General features: G+C 45.7%; 1 protein-coding gene across 4 annotated transcripts in view; it reads left to right on the top strand.

The window, feature by feature from the left end:
• LOC119162968 (STING ER exit protein) overlaps positions 1-25,915 on the top strand; it is a 169,168-nt gene that overhangs the window by 59,868 nt on the left and 83,385 nt on the right. For 3 of the 4 annotated variants that reach the window (XM_037414854.2, XM_037414855.2, XM_075884528.1), the window contains one exon: positions 24,878-24,919. The exons of the other annotated variant lie outside the window; for it this stretch is intronic. In XM_037414854.2, coding sequence (XP_037270751.1) covers positions 24,878-24,919 — 42 coding nt within the window. The remainder of the gene's footprint in view (positions 1-24,877; positions 24,920-25,915) is intronic. 4 annotated transcript variants of the gene reach the window in all.

The following is a 25,915-nucleotide window of genomic DNA, read 5'->3' as shown; positions in this document are numbered from 1 at the left end:
CTAATTTTACTTTCAGAAGGAAGCCAGGAGACTTCGCTGGAAATTCCACACAACATTAGATGGCAGAACATACCGTAATGCAACATCAAGCCTTCCCCTCCCCCCAGTATGTTTTGACGCTGTTTTTACTATTGCAGTAAATGATGATATCACGCACAAGTTTTCGTTGTAGTGGATAAAGAATAGTTATCTTGTACTTACAACAAATAAACTTGTTCAAAATCTAGTTTTTTTCTCGACTCATTCATGTTGCTTTTCCCAGCACCCACCATTATTCCCAACAAAGATACTACCAGGTAAACTGGCCCCACCCATAAAAATGTCCTAGTTATTTAGCAATGACAGGAAATATACTTTTATAATAAGAATATGGTGTTTACAAAAAAACAGTATACAACTCTGCACTTGAAGATATAGTAGCTGATCTTAGAGTCACTGAAAAGTAAATTTTGTCTGTGGCACAGTACCTATTGACACATAGAACAACTTAAACACACTTTGTTCAGTAAATTTATGTATGTGAATCTAGCAGTATATAAATGAGACTTATGAAGCTTTGTTTCTTTATTTAAATGTAGCGTGATGCTTAACATTTTACTTGGTAAGGGCTCCGACGAAATGGAGGAAGTCGTGGATTACTTGCAATTTCTCTACAAATGTTTTTAACAAATGCTTTCATATTCCAGAGTTCTTAGAAAAAACGAGTTGAGCAGCATTTCAGCACTGAAGCAATATAGATATGACAAAGGGCTTCAATTGAACTAAAGATGTGTAGGTTAGAATCTTTACCTCTAGTTTATTGTTATCACAAGCGCAAAGTTAAAATATGCAATTTGCAAACACGGACACATGAGATATGAGCTGGCGAATTTGCATGTCTGCTTTCTTTTCTGTGCTGTGCATCTTTTCAGTTGTTATTTGGCATTTGTGGCACCTTGATTTCTCTCTTGTGTCCATGGTTGCACGCTCTGTCTCTTAGTAGGAATACAAGCTCAGCTTTGTTATTTTAGTGCTCATGCCGACCTGTCCCTCTTGAAATAATGTTGTCCAATTCATCACAGATTACATGAAATCTTCAAAAATTCATGTTGTCATAATAATCGTTTGTCATGCCATGAAAATTATAGAGCACCTTGTTATCTGTGATAAAAAGGTACAAATGTCTTTTAAAAAGCATGGCATGAGTAATGCATATTTTGACCCCTCTCCCTCATATATATATATATATATATATATATATATATATATATATATATATATATATATATATATATATATATATATATATATACGTCATTAAATATACTGGTTTGTACAAAGTAATGGCAAATATGTCATAATTTGTTCGATTGAGAGCTTAGCTGGCCTGTTAATCATCCTGGTTCATTTTGTTCAAACTTTGTCAACATTTTTCCCAGAAAAATTACTATGGAGAAAGAATTCAGAGAAAAGCTGTAAGGTTTATTTACTCTAAATACTCGCGTACTGATTCTCCCTCACAAATAATGCTTGCTAACAAAAATCCCCAGCCTTGAATCCAGGAGAAAGTGCTTCCGTCTTGATTTCCTTTCTTCACTAAGTAAAGGTGCACTGTCCATTGACCCATCTCCGTTCTTGCAACCGTTACAAACAAGACCTACTAGGCACCACAACCCGAATGCTTTCGCCCCATATTTTGCTGCTACTGACACCTTCAAGTACTCTTTTTTTCCGCGTACGATACAAGAGTGGAATGAATTACCCCCTGTATAAGTGCCTTGCTTGCTTGTATTGTTTGTATTTTTGCATTTTATCTTCTTGTGCCCCCCTGCTTGGACCTAACCATGGTCTGCAGTATGTATTAAATAAAAAAATAAATAAAATAAATATAACTCATTACCTGCTTTGCAAAATATAACTTATTACCTACTTTGCAAACAGATGCTTATTTTGTAATAACAGGTGGTAATAGCTTACTGAAGCACATTCACTGATATATTGGCCTGTATTGAAAACCTTTTATATATTATACATTTGTAAATAATACAGCGCATCTCTAATGAAGTATTGAGCCTTTAGCAAATAATATTGTACTAGCATCTACTTAGTGGGGTTGTAAGGTAGCCTGCTGAAAAACTAGGCACAATATGCAAGTAAATGGGAAATACAATATGGAGGAAAATAGCAGGAAGTTTACATGTTAAATAGGCTCCAGGTAGTGTTAGTCTCTCATTAAGAAATGTAGATGCTATCTTTGGTTTCTAGTTAAGAAATGTGTGCTGTTGGGTAAGTAATGATGTATACAGTGCATGAGTCTAAAGGAAACACAAACACTTCTTAGACAGGGCATGGGGTTTTCCATTTTTATATTAATGTCTTTAGTGAACCTTGTACATTGTATTAATTAAAAATAGTCTGTGCTCAAATACTATGGCATATGTGATTCTTTCTACAGCGTGATTTGATGTGGTATGTGCATCATTCATTTTTTGTAACTTCTGGAGATTTGGGCAGTAGTTGTAGAAGAGGTGCATATTTTGTGTTTATTTCTTAAAGCGAAAATGATCCCACCATCATGTATCACATTCGACATTGCAGGACTTTACAAAATAGGGATACATTACTCAGGAATGTCATTTTATGAATTGACGTCTGCCAATTGTTCTCCAGGCACTCAGTTTTTTTTCTTGACCATGTTGCTAAGCTCTTTAAATGTCCTTCCTTTCACAATATGCTTTGTTTTGGTATAATAATGTAAATGTAAAGAAAGTGGACAAAAAGATAACTTGCCGTGGGACCGAACTTGCGATCATCGTATAACGCATTCTACCAACTGAGCTATCATAGCCGTCATCCTCCAGTCTATTTTATGGGGTATATATGTACATTAGACATGGGAGCGTCAGTCAGCACCACCAGTAGCCATGACAGCGTGTGTGAAACACTTTTAAAGATGATAGGCTTTCTTGGGGACCTTCGACGCAAAACTTTGGTCTGTCTGTCTGTGTGTCTGTCTGTCTGTCTGTACACTTGTCTGTTTGTCCACTCTTAACGGCACCGGGTACTTGAAACGGCCGACCCTATCCGCATTGCCCACGAATGTTGCTCAAGATTTAGCGTTCATACTTGTGCAGTTGTCAATTAATAAGCAATTATTGCGCAAGTCTGTGGCACCATAACAACACGTATATATTCTGCATGTGCACTTTTTACTAGAAAAGGCATCCATAAGTGACTTAAGGACCGTAGCACTTATCATGCAGCGCTGACCATGTAACGCTTGCACGAAAAGGTGTCTTTCCAACACTTTCTTAAGACGCGATGGTGGTGGCACCTACCCGTTGCCTTGCGTTCTACACCTTATCGCCTCTGAGACGGGCGTGCACGCCAGTCTCAGAGCTGTGCATTTGGTTTCCAAGATAACTGCCAGGTAGCGCTCATGTCTCACGTGTGACGTGACTTGATGCGCTCATTCGCCTCCGCTGCACGCTCAAGGCAGCGAATGGGAACGCAGCGCCTTTAAATTACCATTCACCGATTTTCTTCCGTAGAACATCAAATAAATGTTTTGCTCACTCTCTCCACACGCAAGACTATCGTCTTTCGACGACATTGGCAGATTACATGCAGATACGAGGCCAATTTTTTTTTTTTCTTGCTTGGTGTCATGTAGTATGTGAACTTATTACGAGCTGGCAGCTCACCAATGATCCCTCGTATACTACCTGAAGGCACCAAATTTGTCAGAATTGGACCCTCACTATAAATGAAGGAAAGAAGTACAGTTAAAGGCTTGTTTTCTTTGTTTGACACAGTATTAATGAGATCTAACAGGCCATCATGCCAATTGGCATGATGGCCAATCAATAATATCATTGATTAGATCTCATTAATATGGTGTCTAGCAGAAGAAAAGAAAAGCAAGCCCTTAAATGTACTTCTTTCCTTTTTTGGTTTTGACACTCTGGTCCTGATAGGAAAGCAATTGACGTTACTACTTAGTTATGCATGCTTTATTCACTGTGACAGGTGCATTGCACGCTGTGTACAGAACCGTCCACTTTTACCTTGATCACCACACCGTGCGGACGGTGCTCAATGCGCAGAAGCAATCAACGCAGAAGCAATCAAAAAGAGGGTAAGAGACGACAAGAGGGTTTCGATAGGTACGTTCCTAGGACAGAAGCTGAAAGCAGTGTTGAGGCAAGCGAGCGCTAAACTCACAACTAAAGCTAATGGATGAAACCTCGTGATTATTGCGGCTGGTCTAAACGATGTCTTCAATGAAGAGTCGGCAGGACTAGCAACCACATTGGCAAAAGGGGTTTATGATGTGTGCACCATTTTCTCTGGGGTACATGTAGTGGTATGCACGGTACCGGAGGTACCAATGCATGACAGGAATTTGCAGTTTCAGTTTATTGAGTGTAATTGGGTGGGGAGTTACATATAGGGAGAGGTATACAGAAAGAGGTCCCTTAGTGTAAACACTGCAATGGAACCTCTTGTTATAAAATACAAAAAGCAAAAATAAAAACAGGAGCAGGATCACATAAAAGAAGCGTGAATATGCGTACAAAATAATAAAAGAGGCATTATGGTATGCAATAACATCGAGAATATTTGACATTGAAGTACACAAAAAAAGGAATTAAAAAAGTGAAGCTAATATAGTGCAAACAAAGCAATCGCTAGGAATAAACACTAGCAAATATTTAAGAAGAAAAATAAAATAGAAATGGATAAAAACATGAAAATGTATGACAAAAAAAAGGCAACGACACTAATTACACTTAAGTCAGAAGTTTAAAGAAAGGCGAACGGAATGTTTAAAGGCTTTTAATGAGGGAGAGGTTTCAGTCTCCAAAAGCAGAGTGTTCCATACCTTGATGGCGGAGAAGCTCACTGTTTTTAGTCCGTAATTAGTGCGTGCCTTGGGCAATAAGATATTGTTTTGAAAAGAGAAACATGTATTTAGATATAACCTAATGCTTCGTACCCTGTTGTGGTTGTCAAATCAAAGAAAGGGATATGGCAGATGAGTCCAGATAAAGTCTTTGAGGTAGTGGAAGTAAACATAGAGGCACATAGGTGGGGTGGTTTTGAATGAGACAGAATTCACTTCGATTGGAGGCTAGGTCATGATGTGGGTTAGCGACTTGCATGACACGCAGTAGGTTTTTTTGGGGGCATGCGGGCCCTTCGGTATCGAGGATAGCTAGTTACGAGAAAAACAACCTGGGGGACTCTTTGAGAGGTGGTATAAGGAAAACCCAGAGAAAAGGTTAAAGAAGAAGAAGGTGCGTGTTGCAATTAGTTACATTAACATGCAGGGTGGCAAAAAAAAAAAGGCATGGTTAGAGATTAAGGAGCAGTTAAACAAGGAACAAGTAAGTGTATATGCAGGTACAGAAACACACCTAGAGACTTCGAAGAGCCACCACAGATTCGGAATTATACTTTGGAAGGATGCAACAGGATCATATTGTCACGAGGTCGTGACGTGGCCAAAGACAGGAAACTTCGTGTTGGGATTTAACTGTTTATTTGGGCGAACCTGTGCCCAGTAAAGGGAAAGTCTAATTACAGCAGCAGTCTTGCACAGATAGCAGTCTCGGACTGATAGCGGCGAACGCAGCGTCGGCCTTCGATCAACAACTGACAAGCGGCGAAGCGCGTCGGCATTTATACTCTTGCCGTCGAATGTTCTGGCGTTATCGCTGGCAGTGGCGTAGGTTCCAGAACAATCTGTACCGTTCGCACAGTGGGCGTGATCTTATCGAAATGATCTACTACAGTCCGGAACCTTCTCGAAAACTGCAGGCGCGGTTTGCGCTGAGAATCGTGTGGTGTTTTGGGACGATAACAAAACTTGGGAAATGGAACGTGGCATTGCCCCCCTCTGAAAAAAAGGCATCGTCCCGATGCTTTAACTAAAGATGAATGTACAATAATAATGCAAGAAAGTACAATGAATAAATTACGATACAACAATAATACAAAAAAAAACACTGTTTCAGTTTGTTAACGCGCATGAAACGGCTTGAGGCGCGCGACATGGACGATTTCAGGTCGCGATCGGCGTCGTTGAGAGTTCGTGATGCCGTCGGGGACAACATCGTAAACAAGTGGGCCGAGACGTCGAACCACCCTGTACGGTCCGAAGTACCGTCGCAGAAGCTTTTCACTTAGTCCACGTCGGCGTATCGGCGTCCACACCCAAACACGTTCACCGGGCTCGTATTCCACGAAGCGTCGTCGAAGGTTGTAACGGTGGCTGTCGGTCGTCTGTTGATTCTTGATACGGAGACGCGCAAGTTGTCGGGCTTCTTCGGCGCGTTGAAGGTACTCGCTCACATCGAGGTTTTCTTCGTCGGTGACGTTGGGTAACATGGCATCGAGCGTCGTTGCCGGGCTCCTTCCGTAGACCAATTTGTATGGTGATATCTGCGTCGTCTCCTGCACCGCCGTGTTGTATGCGAAGGTCACATACGGAAGAATGGCGTCCCACGTCTTGTATTCGACATCGACGTACATTGACAGCATGTCGGCGATCGTCTTGTTAAGCCGCTCGGTAAGGCCGTTGGTCTGTGGGTGATACGCTGTCGTCCGGCGGTGGTTTGTTTGGCTGTATGCCAAGATCGCTTGAGTTAAGTCGGCAGTGAATGCCGTTCCTGTGTCGGTGATGAGGACTTCCGGTGCGCCGTGACGTAGGACGATATTTTCGACGAAGAACTTAGCTACCTCGGATGCACTGCCTTTTGGCAGGGCTTTTGTCTCGGCGTAGCTGGTGAGGTAGTCGGTAGCTACCACGATCCACTTGTTTCCGAAAGCCGACGTCGGGAACGGCCCCAGTAGGTCCATACCAATCTGCTGGAAAGGTCGGCAAGGTGGATCAATTGGCTGCAGAAGTCCCGCTGGCCTTGTCGGCGGTGTCTTGCGTCGCTGACAGTCCCGGCATGTCCTCACATAACGAGTGACGTCGGTGGTAAGACGTGGCCAGTAGTACCTTTCTTGTATCCTCGCGAGCGTGCGGAAAACACCGAGGTGCCCTGCCGTCGGATCGTCGTGCAGGGCCTGCAGGAGTTCTGGTCGCAGAGCTGAAGGCACCACAAGGAGGTACTTAGCTCGAAGCGGTGAAAGGTTTTTTTTTTGTAGAAGACTGTTTCGTAGAAAGAACGACGCAAGTGCGCGCTTGAATACCTTCGGGACTTCGGCGGTCCTGCCTTCGAGGTATTCTATTAGGGCTTTAAGTTCCGGGTCGGCCCGCTGTCGTTCAGCGAAGTCATCGGTAGTTATCGTTCCCAAGAAGTAGTCGTCATCCGAGTCGTCGGGTAGCGGTTGGTCGACAGGCGCACGCGAGAGACAGTCAGCGTCGGAGTGTTTTTTGCCGGACTTGTAAATGACAGTAATGTCATATTCTTGAAGTCTCAGGCTCCTTCGTGCGAGGCGACCTGAAGGGTCCTTCAAGGTGGCTAGCCAACACAAGGCGTGGTGGTCGCTCACAACTTTGAAGGGCCTGCCATAGAGGTAGGGGCGAAATTTCGACGTAGCCCAGATGATGGCGAGGCACTCCTTTTCTGTTGTGGAATAGTTTGCTTCTGCTTTGGATAGCGATCGGCTGGCGTAACTAATAACCCTTTCAAGCCCGTCAGCCCTCTGCACAAGAACGGCGCCAAGACCTACGCTACTTGCGTCAGTATGTATTTCTGTCTCGGCGAATTCGTCGAAATGGGCAAGTAACGGAGGCGTCTGGAGGCGATGTTTAAGCTCCTGGAAAGCGTGTTCCTGTGGCGTTTCCCACTTGAACTCCGAGTCGGCCTTGGTAAGGTTAGTGAGAGGATCGGTGATGCGGGCGAAGTTTTTCACGAACCGCCTATAATAGGCGCACAGGCCCAGAAATCGGCGCACGGCTTTCTTGTCAGTGGGCGGCGGGAAGTCGGCGATGGCGGCTGTTTTCCGTGGATCGGGACGAACTCCAGACTTGCTGATAACGTGCCCCAGAAACAAGAGCTCCTCATACGAAAATCTGCACTTTTCTGGCTTCAGTGTGAGTCCGGAAGTCTTGATGGCTTGAAGTACAGCTTCAAGGCGCCGAAGATGCTCGTCGAAACTCGAGGAAAACACGACGACGTCGTCCAAGTACACAAGGCAAGTCTGCCACTTCAATCCTGCCAGTACTGTATCCATAACGCGTTGAAAAGTTGCAGGCGCTGAGCAAAGGCCAAAGGGCATCACCTTAAACTCGAAGAGGCCGTCCGGTGTTATAAACGCCGTCTTCTCTCGGTCTCTTTCGTCGACTTCGATTTGCCAATAGCCAGTCTTGAGGTCCATTGACGAAAAGTACTTGGCGTTATGGAGCCGATCAAGGGCGTCGTCTATTTGTGGGAGAGGATACACGTCCTTTCTTGTGATTTTGTTCAGGCGGCGATAGTCGACGCAGAAACGTAGGGTCCCATCCTTTTTCTTCACTAACACCACGAGGGATGCCCACGGACTCTTGGACGGCTGGATAATGTCATCTCGCAGCATTTCATCAACTTGTCTCTTCATTGCCTCACGTTCTCGCGTCGAAACCCTGTACGGACTCTGACGGAGTGGTCTGGCATTTTCTTCGGTTATGATTCGATGTTTCGTGATTGGGGTCTGCCGAATTTTCGATGACGACGAAAAGCAATCTTCGTATTGCAGGAGCAGGGCCTTGAGCTGTTCTTGCTTATCGTTTGGAAGTCTGGGATTGACGTCGAAAGCTATGGGCGGGGCTTGGTTTCTTTGAGCAGGTTCCGCAGAATCGGCGAGGGCGAAAGCACTGGTGGCTTCGACAATTTCTTCGATGTATGCGACCGTTGTTCCTTTGTTCACATGTTTGTACTCATTGCTGAAATTCGTGAGCATAACCGTTGCTTTGCCTCCTCGCAGCTCTGCAATTCCTCTTGCGACGCAAATATTTCGGGTGACCAACAGATGCTGACTGCCTTCAACGACGCCTTCCAAGTCAGGTGATTTAGGAGCGCCGACTGAAATAATGACGCTTGAGCGAGGCGGAATGGTGACTTGTTCTTCCAGCACATTCAAGGCATGGTGTCCTGACGGCGTGCGCGGCGGTAGTGCTTCTTCTGTGGATAACGTTATCGACCTTGTTTTTAGGTTGATGACAGCACCATGGAGGCATAAGAAGTCCATGCCAAGGATGACATCTCTCGAGCAACGCTGTAGGACTACGAAGTCTGTAGGATAAATACGGCCGTTAATGGTGACTCTCGCTGTGCAGATTCCTGCAGGCGTTACGAGATGACCTCCGGCTGTGCGGATTTCAGGGCCTTTCCAAGCTGTCCTAACTTTCTTTAACTTCGCGGCGAACGACCCACTGATGACAGAATAGTCGGCTCCAGTATCGGCGAGAGCAGTCACACTGTGGCCGTCGATAAGAACGTCGAGGTCGCTAGTTCGCCGTCTCGCATTACAGTTAGGGCGTGGCGTCGGGTCACGGCTGCGTCGGCTTGTTCCGCTGCTTCCATGTTGCGTCGTCAGGCCACCTTCGGTAAGTGAGCTTTCACCGTCAGGGCTTTGCCTGGTTGGCGTTGTGTTCGGAAAGCTCCGTCGCGGCGCCGTCGTCGGAGGAGGATCTTCGGTAGTTCGTCGCACAGCAACCGCACCTCCACCGGTTGCTGCCCTTAGTTTCCCGGATACGGGCTAGGAGACCGGCCCCGCGTTGGGCCAGAGTACTGTCGGTGGTGCGGTGACGTGCGGCGGCTGGGCGATGGCGAACGGGAAGGGCTTCGTGGTGTCCACCGAGTTCCTGTCAGGTAGTCGGCGATATCACGTGGTCATTCTCCTGGCTGTGGGCGTGGTGCATTGACGGCGAAGCCACGCAGTCCCATCTGTCGGTACTGGCAACGGCGGTATGTGTGTCCGGCCTCGCCGCAGTGGTAGCAGAGCGGGCGATGGTCAGGGGTGCGCCAGACGTCAGTCTTCCTCGGTGCACTGCGCTGGGCCGCTGGCGAACGGTATGACGTCGGTGGGGGTGGTGGCGGCGGTGGCGTCTGTCGACGGAAGTGCGATGGGGCGGCGTTTTGGCGTGGACGGGGAGGAGCGTTGTGGCGCAGTGCAGCAGCGTAGCTCATAGTTTTTGGCTCGGGCGGCGGTGTTTCGGGAATTCGAAGCGATTGCCGGACTTCTTCTCGCACAATGTCGGCGATCGAATCCACTTGAGGCTGCGCCGAAGGCAACAGTTTGCGCAGCTCTTCCCGCACAATCGCTCGGATCGTTTCACGCAGGTCGTCGGAGTCACTGGCTTGAGCAGCAGCGCATTCTGGAGTCAGGCGACGATTATACTGTCTGGTGTGCATGTCCAGCGTTTTTTCGATGGTGGTCGCCTCGGATACAAATTCTTGGACAGTGTTCGGTGGATTCCTCATTAGTCCCGCGAAGAGCTCCTGTTTGACCCCTCGCATGAGGAAACGAACTTTCTTTTCCTCAGGCATGTCTGGGTCAGCGTGACGGAATAGGCGGGTCATCTCCTCTGTGAAAATTCCAACCTTTTCATTTGGTAGCTGAACCCGGGTCTCGAGTAGAGCAGCGGCCCTCTCTTTGCGAGCGACGCTTGCGAACGTTTGCAGAAATGCGCCGCAGAAGACATCCCACGTTCGGAGCGTGGACTCCCGATTCTCTAGCCAGGTCCTTGCGGTGTCTTCCAGGTAGAAGTACACACGACGGAGCTTTTCATCGTTGTCCCAGTGATTGAGGGCGGCCACACGGTCGTATGTTTCTAGCCAGGTTTCAGGGTCTTCAAACGATGAGCCATGGAACGTTGGTAGTTCCCTGGGTTGATGAATGACGATCGCGGGCTGGGACGCTCCGGTTGTCATTGTCGCTGCAGTCGAGGTCATGGTCTTGGTCTTCCGCGCCTTGTCTTCTAGAAGGCCGTACTCCGGTGGGAGACCTTGCTGTCGGCGGCTCGTTCGCTGCTCTTGGTTGGTGGCGTCGCTGTCTTCTCCGCGACGGGGGCTGAGTTCACGGTTTGACGGGGGCGTCCGGTACATGAACAAAGCAGCACCTCCACCAGATGTCACGAGGTCGTGACGTGGCCAAGGACAGAAAACTTCGTGTTGGGATTTAACTGTTTATTTGGGCGAACCTGTGCCCAGTAAAGGGAAAGTCTAATTACAGCAGCAGTCTTGCACAGATAGCAGTCTCGGACTGATAGCGGCGAACGCAGCGTCGGCCTTCGATCAACAACTGACAAGCGGCGAAGCGCGTCGGCATTTATACTCTTGCCGTCGAATGTTCTAGCGTTATCGCTGGCAGTGGCGTAGGTTCCAGAACAATCTGTACCGTTCGCACAGTGGGCGTGATCTTATCGAAATGATCTACTACAGTCCGGAACCTTCCCGAAAACTGCAGGCGCGGTTTGCGCTGAGAATCATGTGGTGTTTTGGGACGATAACAAAACTTGGGAAATGGAACGTGGCAATATCAGAAAGAAAAGGTGGGGGTGTTGGAATACTAATCCATAGCAAAGCTAAATGAGGTACATTGAAGCAAATGTGTTCAGAGCACCTCTGGCTTTCGGGCACAGCATAGGGAAAGAAAACGTGGCTAGGTGTAGCTTACTTCTGGACAGGAGATAACTGGAAAGAAAAGAATTTGGAGATAGTGAATTGCATACGCACCGATATTAAAGAATTTGGTCATTGGGCCGAAATAATTGTTCTCGGGGACATGAATGCTCATATACAGGACCATGATGAATAATGAGACACCAATGGCAGGTTATTGCTAGATCTCTGCAAGCAACATATCCATGAGATAGATGATGCAGGACCTAAGTGTGAGGGGTAGATTACGTGGGAACCGACATGATTTGGCCGCAAATAATAGACACACAAAGTAAAAAAACACTCAACAACAAGTACAAGTGGAACTTCCAACTTGTCGTTGAGTGTTTCTTTACTTTGTGTGTGTATTATTTGTGGCCAAATCATGTCAGTAAGCAAGTATCAACTAGGCCAAGAATCAGTATTGTTACGTGGGAAGTCGGACACTGGCAGTCAAGCATTGATTATTGTCATATGGCAGAGAGAATCTGTGACAAGCTTAGAGAGATGAGAATAGACGAGGAAGGCATTAACAGCTAGGGTAGTGATCATAAACACAACCTTACAAATGGAATATAAAACAATAAGAACATGGAGTCAAAGTTTGGAAGCTCGTATTTAGACGACACACAAATAACAAATATAGCCTCAAGAGTCAAAGTTTGGAAGCTCGTATTTAGATGACACACAAATAACAAATATAGCCTCAAGAGTCAAGGAGGAAATAGAAAAACTACCAGGCAAATACTGGGAGTATAGTGAGCTGTTACATGTAATGACGAGAGAGATGGTAAAAAGAAAAGAAAACTACTTGCTGGAAAGAAAAGAGAAAGGGTGGATGAGAGAAATCCGGGAAGTGATCGAGTAGCGACGTGAGGCATTACTGGAGCACAGGCAGGGAAAAAGGCCACAAGATGAAGTCAACCGAATATAGTGAATATATTCAGAGAAAAAAAAACGTTCTGCAGGAATTGATCGAGAGAAAAATTAAAGATGAAAGTGAACGCTGGATGACACAGATTCGCGAATAGAAGAAGGCTGCACCTAGAATATTTTTGAACCACCTAAGAGAGCTAGGTAAGAAGTCTGTCACAATGCGACAACATATGGTAGGTGAAGAAGGAAATAAATTTTAAGGGTACGAAGCACTAGGTTATATCTAAAAAGTAATAGCAGATTCATGCAAAAAGGTCGTCCAGGGGACTGGGGAGTAAAAGTATGGAAAAGAGTGCAACCAAGGAAGAAGTAGTGCTTGAGAATTTCAATTGGAAGAAGGCTGAAGGAAAAATTTTTAAGCCCACTACTTCTGACTTAGATAGGATTTCCATGTCGCGGGATCGAATTCCGGCTGTGGCGGCTGCATTTCCGATGGAGGCGGAAATATTGTAGGCCCGTGTGCTCAGATTTGGGGGCACGTTAAAGATCCCCAGGTGGTGAAAATTTCCGAAGCCCTCCACTACGGCGTCTCTCATAATCAAATGATGGTTTTGGGACGTTAAACCCCACAAAATCAATAAATAGATAGGATTTTCATCCGCCTCATTAACGAACTAGGACATAGACTGAAGAAGCCTTGCTCAAATTCGTAGAAATGTGCTTAGAGGAGAAGGAAATACCAGACACTTGGCGGAAAAGTAGAATGAACTTAATTCATAAAGGCAAGAGGGAAAAGGTTAACATTCGCGCCCCGCCACGGTGGTCTAGTGGCTAAGGTACTCGGCTGCTGACCCGCAGGTCGCGGGATCAAATCCCGGCTGTAGCAGCTGCATTTCCGATGGAGGCGGAAATGTTGTAGGCCCGTGTACTCAGATTTGGGTGCACGTAAAAGAACCCCAGGTGGTCAAAATTTCCAGAGCCCTCCACTATGTGGTCTCTCATAATCAAATGGTGGTTTCGGGACGTTAAACCCCACAAATCAAAGGTTAACATTCACTCGTATAAAGCCATAAAAATTATATCTGTGCTATACAGGTTGGCAACACAGGCAGTAAAATTAAGAATAGAAACGTGGGCAGACCAAAATGATATTTTGGGAGGACTTCAGAATGGATTCTTAATCGACAGGCAGGGCCCTTAAACGTAGCTTATCTAGACATCACTGGGGCATATGACAATGTTTATCAGGAAATTTTGTGTGACATATTGAAGGAAGTGGGCATAAGTGACGACTGTATGCAGCTTTTGAGAGAAATATACCGAGAAAATACAGTTTGCATAGAATGGGAAGGAATAAGTAGCAATCACAGCATTGAAATTAACAAGGGGCTGAGACAGGGATGTCCTTTGTCCCCGCTGTTATTCATGCTGTACATGGTGAGGATGGAAAAAGTGTAGAAGGTAGCAACATTCGGTTTAATCTGTCACACCAACAGGGTGGCGCGATGATTGAGCAAAAGCTTCCAGGTCTATTTTATGCAGACGATATTGCCCTGTTTGTCGACAGTCAAGACCATATACTGCGGCTGGTAGATGTATGTGGATGTGGGTTTATGGGTTTATGGTATTCAATGATCACAATGTAATGTAATGTGGGTTTATGGTATTCAATGATCACAATGTAATGTAATGTGGGTTTATGGTATTCAATGGTCACAAAGACCAGGCGGTCTCATTATAGGGCTAAGAAATACCGAGGAAAAGCGAGTACCTGTATCTCGGAGCATGGGTAAATGAGGGAGATAAGTATATGGAGGTACAGTAAAAAAACATCAGCAGCAAAGGGAAATAGTAATGCTACAATAATGAAGCACAAAGAGTTATGGGGACACAATAGGTACGAAGTGCTACTAGGTCTGTGGAAAGGCATAATGGTTCCAGGGCTTACATTTGGGTACTCGGTGTTGTGCATAAAGTGAGAGGTGCAATCAAGAATGGATGTAAATCAAAGGACAGTAGGACGCCTTGCATTGGGAGGTCATGGGAAGATCACGAAGAGGCTTTAAAGGGGGATATGGGATGGACAGGCTTTGAACTAAGGGAAGCCCAGAGCAAAATGAGATGAGATTTGAAGAGATGTTTAAGAAAATGTAGGCAAATATATGGGCAGGGAAAGTGGTCAGGTATTTGTAGAGGAAGAGCGTAGACACAAAGTGGAGAAAAAGAATGAGTAGGCTCACCAGTAAATATACAGCTGGCAATGTGGGTGATATGGCGACAAGGAGCATTAAGCGAAAATTCAGAGAGGCGGAGAGGATCTATTGGATGACAGTGATGGAAAAGAAGCCGGCTCTCAGTAACTACCGAAAGGGCAAGAACGAAATAAGGCGGGAGAGGTTTTATGATAATTCAAAGGGAAGCGCTTTACTGTTCGAAGCGAGGTTGGATTGCCTTAGAACACATAATCATGAAGCAAGATTCAATAAAGAGGAAGAACATTGTACATGCTGTGGAGGAGCTAAAGAAACGATGGAACATGTTCCGATTGAATGCGGTGATATCCACCCAGGTATACGTGTGGGTACAAGCCTACATGAGACTTTGGGTCTTTGGGTTTTAGGGACAAACATGGAAAGCTGATTGCACCCGCGATAGAAGCAAGAGACGGTTAGAGTATTGGTTGCAGAAAAGTAGAGCTAAAGGATAGAAATAGAGGGAAATAGAGGTAATTCTGCCTGAAGAAACAGAAAGATGGATCATAATTTTATATTTTTCTTTGATAAGATTGATTTAATTGAAGTAAATAAAGTATTAGGCCTACATAAAAAGAATGTCTTCTTTTCATTTCTTTCTTGTGAGCCTGTTGGCACACGTGTCACCCGTGCGTTATAAAGGAGACGCTTATAGCATCCATCCGTCCATCCAGTCGCACGGTGCGGTGTACAAAGTAGAAGTGAACGGCTTTGTGCATAAGGTGTTCTATAACATGCTCAAATCATTGCCACCAATTAACATTAAATTAATTCACAGGAAAGACTGGAAGATGAGTGCTCCCTGCTTTTTTCAAAATGAGATATTGCCGCATTGAATATGAAGCACCAAGAGAACAACAAAGAACACGCGCAGCGGGAGAAAAAAAAGAGGTTCTCTTCCGATCAGTTTGCCAGTGTTCTGGTACAATTAAAGTGAGTTTCCTGTATTTAACTGCTGCTGTTTCTGCATTGTGACACTGGTGGAGGTGCTGGGTACATGTTCGGGACGCCTGACAACAGCCCCGCATCTAGTCCAGAAAGACTTCGGCACATCAACATCCCCGTTCACCGCAGCAGCCGCCGCCTGTTAGGCCTCAGCCCAGAGTTCAGTCCATTGCCGGAAAGCGTGACCGTGCCAGAAAGCATGACGGCGCCTGGAAGCACTGGCCCCAACATGTCCAGCCCAAGCACGACACAGGTAACTGTTTTGAACCCCCGACTTCCAGTTGACTTCCACGGAAACGCATATGAGGACGCACATGACTGGCTCGAGGAATTGGAGCACACAGCGAATGTTAACGGGAGGAACACCACACAGAAATGGGGCTACGTTTATTTTCCGCTTCAAGACGGAGCTCGAACATGGTTCACGAATCGCGTGTGGTCATCTTGGGACGAGTTCCGGCAGAAGTTCCTTGACACGATCGCGAGCACTGAAAGACGAGAAATCGCACAGCGTCTCCTCGAGTCACGGATTCAGAAACCAAATGAATCCGTTGCGATGTTTGTTGAGGACATGGCGCGCCTATTTCGTCGAGCAGATCCTAATATGCCGGAAGCCAAAAAGGTTAGCCGCCTCATGCGGGGCGTTAAGGAGCAGCTCTTCGCTGGTCTCGTACGAAACCCGCCTACAAGTGTAGACGAATTCTCCAAGGAGGCGACATCCATCGAACGCGCACTGCATTTACATTATCGCCAGTATCACCGCCCAACCCACAGTGCACCAATCAGCGTGGCAGCTACGACCACAGCAACAACACCCGACGAAGGTTCTCTGCGCCAACCAATACGATAAATCGTACAAGAAGAGGTCGAGAAGCTCGTCGCTAAACCGAATGACTGCGCGATCGCCTCAGTAACGGAAGTTGTACGCCAGGAAATCAGGCAAGGGCTCTAGCTTCCTGAGCCGAACACGAGCACTCCCAGGGCAAGCTATGCAGACATAGTCCGCTGACAGCCAGCGAACGTGCCAACATCACATCAGTACCACCAGCAACATCCGCCGACAGCGCCTTGGTACTACAGAGAAACTTCGACGCCGAGGCGGCCACCACTTCGCAAAACTGACATCTGGCGTACCCCTCAATATAGGCCCCTGTGTTTTCATTGTGGGGAAGCAGGCCACATCGTTCGGTATTGCCCGTATCGCGTCGCAGGGTACCAAGGGTTTCCTTCCACTGTTCCTCGGCGCCATTTCAACGGAACACCTGACGTCGACACGAGTGTCATGACCCCGCGGGACGTTCCTCCTGGGTTTCGGTCGCGATCACCCTCTCCTGGGCGTTATTCTCCAACCTCTAAACAGAGCACTACTCACGTGCCAAGAGTGAGATCTCCTAGTCCACGCCGGGGAAACTAAAAGCAGCGACCTCAGGGGGGAAGGTTGCGAATCGTCGAAGTGCTGAAAATCCCCCAATACTGCCAAGCGAAGAGAGACACATTTTCAATGAATCGACGAAAGATGGGGTTGTTACTGCCGAAGTTGCAATTATGATTGATGGACATGACGTCATGGCATTGGTCGACACTGGCGCGGACTTCTCAATAATGAATGAGAGTCTGGCAGACACGCACAGGAAGGTTAGAATGGAATGGACAGGACCGCAGATTAGAGGAGCTGGAGGACAGCTACTCACACCTACCGGAAAGTGCACCGCAAGAATGAAGATAGGGGATGCATCCATCGTCGCAACTTTCGTTATTCTTTCTGAATGTTGCAAACAGGCAATCTTGGGGATGGATTTCTTGCGTGAATATGGTGCCATCATCAATATACCAGACGGTGTGCTGACCTTTTCAGCGAATCAAAGCGCAGCGCTACACCGAAAATCCCTGCGAGTCATTGACGATGTGACCGTACCTCCGTTATCGTGCCGCCTTGTTTTAGTCACTTGCAGCGAGCAGAATACTGGATAAGGAATCGCTCAACAAGTATTGACGCTTCTACTCTCTCGCGGTGTTGCAATTGCCAGAAGTATAGTCAATGTTGTGTGTGGTGAAGCGGAGGTTTTGTTGACGAATTTTACCAACGAGCGACGACACATCACACAAAGCACTACAGTTGCCTACTTCGACGAGATCACCGAAATTCGCGAGTGCTGTGTAGTACAACAGGACGAGCTGCAAGCCACGTCAGCCCCACCACCTATCGACGTAAGCTCGGATTTGTCACCAGCGCAGAGACAGCATCTAGTAGATCTTCTTTATCAGTTCAAAGACTGTTTTTTATCGATCTTGAGGGTCAGTCAAACGCCACTGACGAAGCACCGGATAATAACGGAGGAGACGGCTAAGCCAATACGACAGAACCCATACCGCGTAGCACCGAAAGAGCGTGAAGCGATTCAGGAACAAGTGAAGAAAATGCTCGATGACGTCATCCAGCCGTCAAGAAGTCCTTGGGCATCGCCGGTAGTGCTGGTTAAAAAGAAAGACGGAAGCTTGCGATTTTGTGTCGACTACCGCAAGCTGAACCGTGTCACAGACACAGAAGATGACAGCATGGCGTTTGTAGGAGTCGTCGACACTACTACGATTTCGTGCAAGCAGAAAGAAGACAGCGAGTTGCTTCACCTTATTGAATTTTTTGAATGGCCGGACAACAACCGTCCCTAGAAGATTTGCAAGGAGTCTGCCGTCATTCTGCTTACGTAGTGGTGTTCTCTATAAGAAGAACTTTTCTCTCAGAGGAAGCACCCACCTACTTGTCGTTCCGACGTCACTCCGTGAGGAGATACTTTGTGCTTGCCACGATGAGCCAACGTCTGGCCATCTCAGATTCACACGCACATTGGCCAGAATCCAACAGAAATACTACTGGCCAAGACTTCCAGCTATTGTGAAGCATTACGTGCGCACGTGCCTCGATTTCCAACGACGGAAATTGCCACCGTTAAAACCAGATGGACTATTACAACCAATTTAAGTGCCCACGGTACCTTTTGCCCAAATCGGAATGGATCTCCTCGGACCATATCCGACTTCCCATGCTGGCAACAAGTGGGTAATAGTCGCCACTGATTATCTTACGCGCTACGCGGAAACAAAGGCTTTGTCAAGTGGCACCGCCGTTGAAACAGCACGATTCTTCGTAGAAAATATCGTCCTGAGGCACGGTGCTCCGACAATTATAATAACGGATCGAGGTGCCGCTTTACGGCCGCGCTCCTTAAGACAGTGCTTGAGCTCAGTGGAACAGCCCATCGGAAAACCACTTCCTATCATCCACAAACCAACGGCTTAACAGAACGCCTCAACAAGACTATTGCCAACATGTTGAGTATGTACGTTGACATGGATCACAAGAACTGGGACGACATTCTACCGTACATCACGTTCGCCTATAATACAGCGCAGCAAGAAACTACTCGAAGAACGCCTTTCAGTCTTCTTCATGGCCGTGAAGTGACGACGATGCTTGATGCCATGTTACTGTGCGACTGCAATGACATCAATTTGGATGCTGCATCTTTTACTTAACGAGCAGAAGAAGCGAGGCAGCTTGCACGCGTCCGAATCACCCAGCAGCAAAATTACGACGCCCAACGTTATAATCTGCGACACCGACATGTCGTCCATCGGCCCGGCGACAAAGTCTGGGTATGGAGTCCTATCCGCCGCCGGGGACTGTCTGAAAAATTGCTAAAGAAGTATTTTGGCCCCTACACAGTTTTACAATGCCTGAGCGACGTTAATTACGTGGTCGTTCCTGACAGCCCCTCGACAACTCGCCAGCAAAAAACAGAAATCGTGCACGTTGTGCGAATGAAGCCCTATTTTTCGGACTGATTTACACTATACATCTACTACACCGTATTTTGTAGAAGAGCATCGGGCCGCTGCTCTCTGGAGTGGGGCAAATGCCGCTTTGAATATGCAGCACCAAGAGAACAACGAACACGCGCTGCGAGAGACAAAAGAATTCAGTTTGCCGGTGTTCTGGTACAATTAAAGTGAGCTTTTTGTAATTAACTGCTGCTGTTTCTGCATTGTGACAATATGGGCATATTGACAGCAGAAGCGTATGCGTTATTTGCGGCAGTTATTCAATATAAACAATCAAAAATACAAAGGGCAGTAATTTACACTGATTCCTTAAGTGTAGTAAAAGCTCTGAAAACTTTGAAAAAGTACGAAAATCCTGTCATCTCACTTTACTCACTGATATGCACAGTGTACACCCTCAAACAACACATCGTCGTTCAGGGTGCCAGGGCATCACGAGATCCTAGGGAATGTGATGGCAGATCAGTTAGCTGGATATGTCCAAATAAACTCTGCCAATACATCTATATCCATCCCTGCACTTGAGCTCAAACGACAGCTCAGAGGTTATTGGCAAAGTACATGAGATAGCCACACGTAAAATAAACTACACTGTATCAATTCACAGCTTGGCAATCGGCCGCCAGTATCGAAGTCACGCTACACAGACGTAACACTTACAAGGCTAAGATTAGGACACACCCTTAGTACACATTCATATCTTCTGTGCGGTGGTAATCCACCCTTGTGCGAGAAATGTGGTGAATCACTCATAATTTTCCACGTTTTATTCCAATGAAAGGAATTGCACACTTTTAGGAAAAAACACTTCCCATCATCCTACCGAAAGCAAATACAACTTCATTCATCGATGTTCATTGGTAGGGATTCACTTTTCAATCATCAGTAATTATTTGCATTTTTAAAAGATGTTGGTATTTTTAATGTCATCTACCCTGGTAATCTGTAGTGTGACCTCTGAAGAGAGGTAGCTGCTACAAAAGATACATTACAAGGCACCTGTCTTGCAGCCCTTGGAGACAAGGGCATTGAGAGACAATCGTGCTATATCATCTCTCTATGTATCAGTGTAATCATTATCAGAACCGTTAGCTGCTCATCTTCACTGAACACATTTCATGTCACTCTCATGATTTTAATACCTTTATGCTTTACCCGCCGTTAGCGCGAGAAACTTTATGCCTCTATACAGCCAGTAATCTCACCCATTGCCTACATCTTTTGTATCATGTACTGGCGCTCTTTGGCCTTCACATGGCCCTTGCGGCAATAAACACCACATATTATCATCATCATTAACTTTCATAGCCCAACACTCCTGCCCCATGACTCTTAATCGCTCCTCAAACTTTATCTCGTTACTGGCTTCCCCGTTCTCAAATGATGTCCATGCCATATCACCTTGTACTCCCTGATTTTGTGTATGGGCTCCTAAAGCAAGTCTACCTATTTCTCGTAGCCGAATTTCTAATCTTGCTTGAACCTCTGATCTCATGCACAAGACCGCATTGCCTAACGTCAGACCTGGAACCTTGACCCCTTGCCAAATTTCTCTCACAATATCTTACCTATTGTAGTTCCACAGTGCCCTATTTTTCATCACTGCTGCATTCCTGTTACCTTTAATAATTACGTATATTCCGTGTTCCCTTAGGTACTCGGTTCCATTGCTTATCCATACGCCCAGATATTTGTATTTATCTGTTATCTCTAGCATGACTTCCTGTATCTTAAGCTCACAACCTTCATTATCATCAAAAATCATGACTGCTGATTTTTCCTTACTGAATCTGAAATCTAACCTATCTCCCTCATTACCGCGGATGTTCATCCATTTCTGCAAATCATCCTCGTTGTCGGCCATTAGCATTATATCATCTGCGTACATTAATGCTGGTGGTGCCTGATGAATGATTTTTCCTTGTTTGACGAAAGAGAGGTTGAAGCCAAGTCCACTTCTCTCTAATTTGGCCTCTAATCCTTGTAGGTACGTCTTGAATAACAAGGGTGACAGAGGACACCCCTGCCTAAGCCCCTGTTTCACCTCTGTGGGCTTGGATACCTGTTTTTCCCACTTTACAAGTACCTTGTTACTTTTATGGATATCCTTTAAAAGATTAGTGACTCCATCTTACACACCTTGTGTGTCCAGTATTTACCACAAGTCCTCTTGAACCACGCTATCATACGCTCCCTTGATATCCAAAAATGCCAGCCACAGGATCCTGTGTTCCTTTTCTGCTGTTTCGATGCACTGCGTCAGTGACAACAGATTGTCTTCCAGACTCCTGTGTTTCCGAAACCTATTCTGCAGTACCCCGAGCACCCCCTCATCCTCTATCCATGCCTGCAGTCTTTCCTTTATAACCTGCATCGCCAGCCTGTACACCACTTATGTCACTGTTATAAGACGGTAGTTGTTTATGTCAGCTTTGTCCCCCTTTCCTTTGTAGATCATGCTCATACTGCTAAGTTTCCATCCATCAGGGACTTCACCATCAATTATTGTTTTGCTCGTTGCCCCTCTCAAAGTTTTCCTAAACTTGGGACCCAATTCCTTTATCAGTATAGTTTCGGATTAATGTTAAGCACAACTTTCGGATTAATGTTAAGCACAGCTTCGTCCACCGTAAATCTGCACAGCCACGTGTAACACATGGCGGTGACAAACCCAAGTTTCTACGGCGTACTGCTTCAACTAGCTTCGAAAAAACCAACTATCTGCGATTGCTGCTATCTTGCTTGAAAAGAAATAAAAAACAGGAAAAAACAGAAGTGCGCTTACATCACGTGACCACATTTAGCCAATAACGGTGCTGTATTTCTTCCATACATCTCTTGGGATACAGAAACTTGCATCCCAGCGACTTCCAGGAGTGAGAGCGCTTGTTATTGAGCGCGGGTGGGCGCGAGGCGCGCAGGCTGGTTTGCTCCCAAAAAGCCAGCGTTGCTACCGTTCTTGCCGCCGAGGGAGCGAGAGTGAATGCTCTCTCCTCCTCTCTACAAACCAAAAACAATAAAAAAAGAGAACTAATTTTACGTTGGCAGTGCCATGCTTTTAGTTTGTGTCACTAATGTGGAGCCGCGCTGTATATGAAGGGCATTTTATTGAATAGCTTTCTGCGGTATCCATGTCATTAGCGCTTTGTTTTCGATGCCTTGCGCACGTGCATAGTTCAGAGTTGTTCTTTTTTAATGCGGACAACTGTGTCTTTACCACTGAATGAATGTCAGATTAGGTGCTGAAGAAAACTCTCTGGGACCATGGTGACTACGATGGATTTTCGGAGGTGGACTCGTCACGCTCTTCTGTCTTGCCCTCCGATTTTGCGAGACTATAGCCTTGGCGATTCGCTGATTAGATGAATACAATGGCATGTCGAATGCAATTCAATGAATGCTATCACAACAAACTGTAATATTATACGAAGTAAGGTTGGCAGCCAACTCTTTTGGATCCGATATAGCGGAGCCCTTATAAAACGCTGATGTAAGCAGATACGGCTGCTCTGGGAAGAAGTTTTTTTTCGCACAGTCTCTTCGTGTTGAAAGTGCACTGTTGCTTGCTGAGATAGCACTTGTGTAAGCGATCGCAACCGCGCCCTTGAAATCAAAGTTCAACGATTTGTATTAACCGCTTTGTATGGACTACTTCCTCTGACGTCGGCTGGTACCGCTGGGCCATTGTCGCCGTAGATCATTTAATGTGATACACCGAAGCTGCTGCTCACTCTGTGGCTATTGCATGCGATGTTGCATCCTTCCTGCTGCATCAATTCATACTGCGCCACGGTCCACCCCAGGAGCTTCTCAGTGATTGAGGCCGTGTCCTTTTGTCGGAATTATGTCGAAGCCATTCTCACGAAGTTCCATTTTGTCCACCGCAAAACTACTGCTTACCACCCGCAGACGAATGGCCTCACGAAACGCTTTAACCGCACCCTCGGCAACATGTTTTCAATGTACGTCGTTGCTGACCACACGAATTTCATCACCTACGCCTACAACACTGCCCCTAAGAGCACAATCACTTTTTCAGCTTTCTTCTTGCTGTACAGAAGGCGCCCGTCGCACACCATCGACATGATACTCCCGTGCACGCCGGATTCATATAAGTGTACACTTATTTCTGAGACAGCCAGGCTTGCTGAAGAGTGTCGTGAGCTTGCCAAGACTTTACGACACATGAGCAAAAACGGCAGAAGAGTATTCGTGATGGCTCTGCCACTTCTGAGCCCATGTTCTTTCCTAGTGCGCTCGTATGGTTCTCGATCCCGACCTCTGTAGCTGGCCTTTCTTCCAAACTACTCTCGAAATACGAAGGCCCCTACCATGTCATCAAGCACACATCTCCGGTCAATTATCTCATCGAACCCATTGAACAATCTTCGGACATGCGCTATCATAGGCGCAACATTGTCAACGTGAACCGCCTGAAGGCTTAATATGACCCGCTAATATTGACAAACTGTAGTTCTCCGCATTCTCGTTCAGTGCGGTGATTTAGGTGCTGTCAGAAAAAAGCATGTTTTATTGCCCTACCAACAACAGATACCATTTCATTCATCACTGCTCATCGGTAAAAAACCACTTTTCACACAGAAATCATTGTTGGCATTTTTAACAGACGTGCGTACTTTTATTGCCATATATGCAGGAGCCCCATAGCACAACCTTTGAAGAGAAGTTGCTGCTGGAGTGCATACTTCTCCACCATTGTTTGACTATCACGACCTTTCACCATTCACTATCACTGCACATATTTCACGTCACTATTATAACATTATTATCTCCATGTTTTTACATGCGTTAGTGCGTGAAATTTTATGGTCCCTATACTGCCCCACACCATATTTTTGTTCACATCTCTTGTCTCCTGAAATGGCACTCTTTGGCCATCAATTGGCCCTTGCACCATAAAACACCACACATAATCAACTCCACTAATCATCATCATTCCTGATGGTGAAATTGCTGTTTCTCTGTGAGGGAGGGGGCTACCTTTAGGGAAAGTGAGCCAGCGAAAAGAGAAGCTTTACTGTTTAAGCAAGATAGCTCAGCAGTTGTTCATAATGAAGCCTGTTTCCTTTTTTTTTTAATTGGAAGCCGAGAGGAGGGTCAACTTTACTTTTACAAACTGAATGTTGCATTCAGGTTGGCATCTGGGACCATAAACACAGTGGGAAAGCTCCGATGCATTGTCTGCACCATGAATCGTCCTATAGGTGTGGAAGCTGCGCCTATTCATTCTGAGAAAAAATTTTTCTTGTCTTCCCTCATTTTTTTTTTCTTAAGTGGCACATATATTTCTTTTTCTTTATTGTATAAAGGGAGAATTTGTCACTCAGGTGTGATAAAAAAGACAACTGAACCTTTCCTTCATTTCAGGTCAGAAGGAGTTGAGAGGCAGCACCGGAAGAAATGCAGAAAGTAAGTGTACCTTACCAGAACTTTATATAAAATAGTTTATAGCAAAGCCCAGGCTGGAAACCACAAGTTTTTATTTCATTCTGCCTTCTATTGCATTTTGCAGACTTGCAGTCCTTGATCGCATTATTGTCATATGCACAATGCCTTGGTATTAATAAAATTGTGTACATATGTATTCATTTTTTCTTTATTGCAAATTTATGGACATGCCAGGCAAATTACCATGGTGGTCTGTCTGTATAAATAAAACATTGCACATATTTTGACTCGAGGAGGGGCAAGTAATGTGTACCACTACGACTACCTTGAGAGCTCTCGTTGCAGAGTTTGCTTATCGCTGGAGCATTACGTCGCATCACATTCAGGGCTTCATTCCTGTGGCTTAACTGTTGGTTTTGCTAAACTCCTCTTCCTAAACTCCTCAATTGGGATTTGATGCGGGCTTGTTGGTATAACATCGTTCTTTCTCTGCACGAAATTGAGATAGAAGTACAAAACGAGAAGGCAGATGTGCACAAACTTGCAACTGTTTTTTTGCTATATACACACACATGAAATGGCGAGACACCATAGATTGGCTAAATAAGTCGAGCTGACTTGGACTCGCTGAATTAATATATTTTTTCCTTAGGACTCACTTGGACTCTGATTCGTATTTTTGCCAGCCTCACTCTCTGAACTTGCCAAAATTTTTCTCGAGCGGACTCATGCTGACTCATAATCGTGATATATAACTTAGCCAGACTCACTCAGACTCATGGAAATATTACTCAGTCAGACTCACAGGAATATAACTAAGGCGTACTCTGACACAACAAAATTTTTTTGTCAACAGGGCTCGGACTCACCAAAATTTTCTAAAGTGGACTCATTCAGATTTTTCGATTCAGCAAACTTTTTCTCGACCAAGTGTGCTCGGACATAGAATTAGCAATAAGGGCACTACATAATTGTCCGAATTAAGCAGAGTTCAAATAAATAAGCAAGTATGCGCTA

Source organism: Rhipicephalus microplus, unplaced genomic scaffold, assembly GCF_043290135.1.
Source record: "Rhipicephalus microplus isolate Deutch F79 unplaced genomic scaffold, USDA_Rmic scaffold_34, whole genome shotgun sequence".
NCBI lineage: Eukaryota > Metazoa > Arthropoda > Arachnida > Ixodida > Ixodidae > Rhipicephalus > Rhipicephalus microplus.
This window is presented reverse-complemented; position numbering and strand designations above follow the sequence as displayed.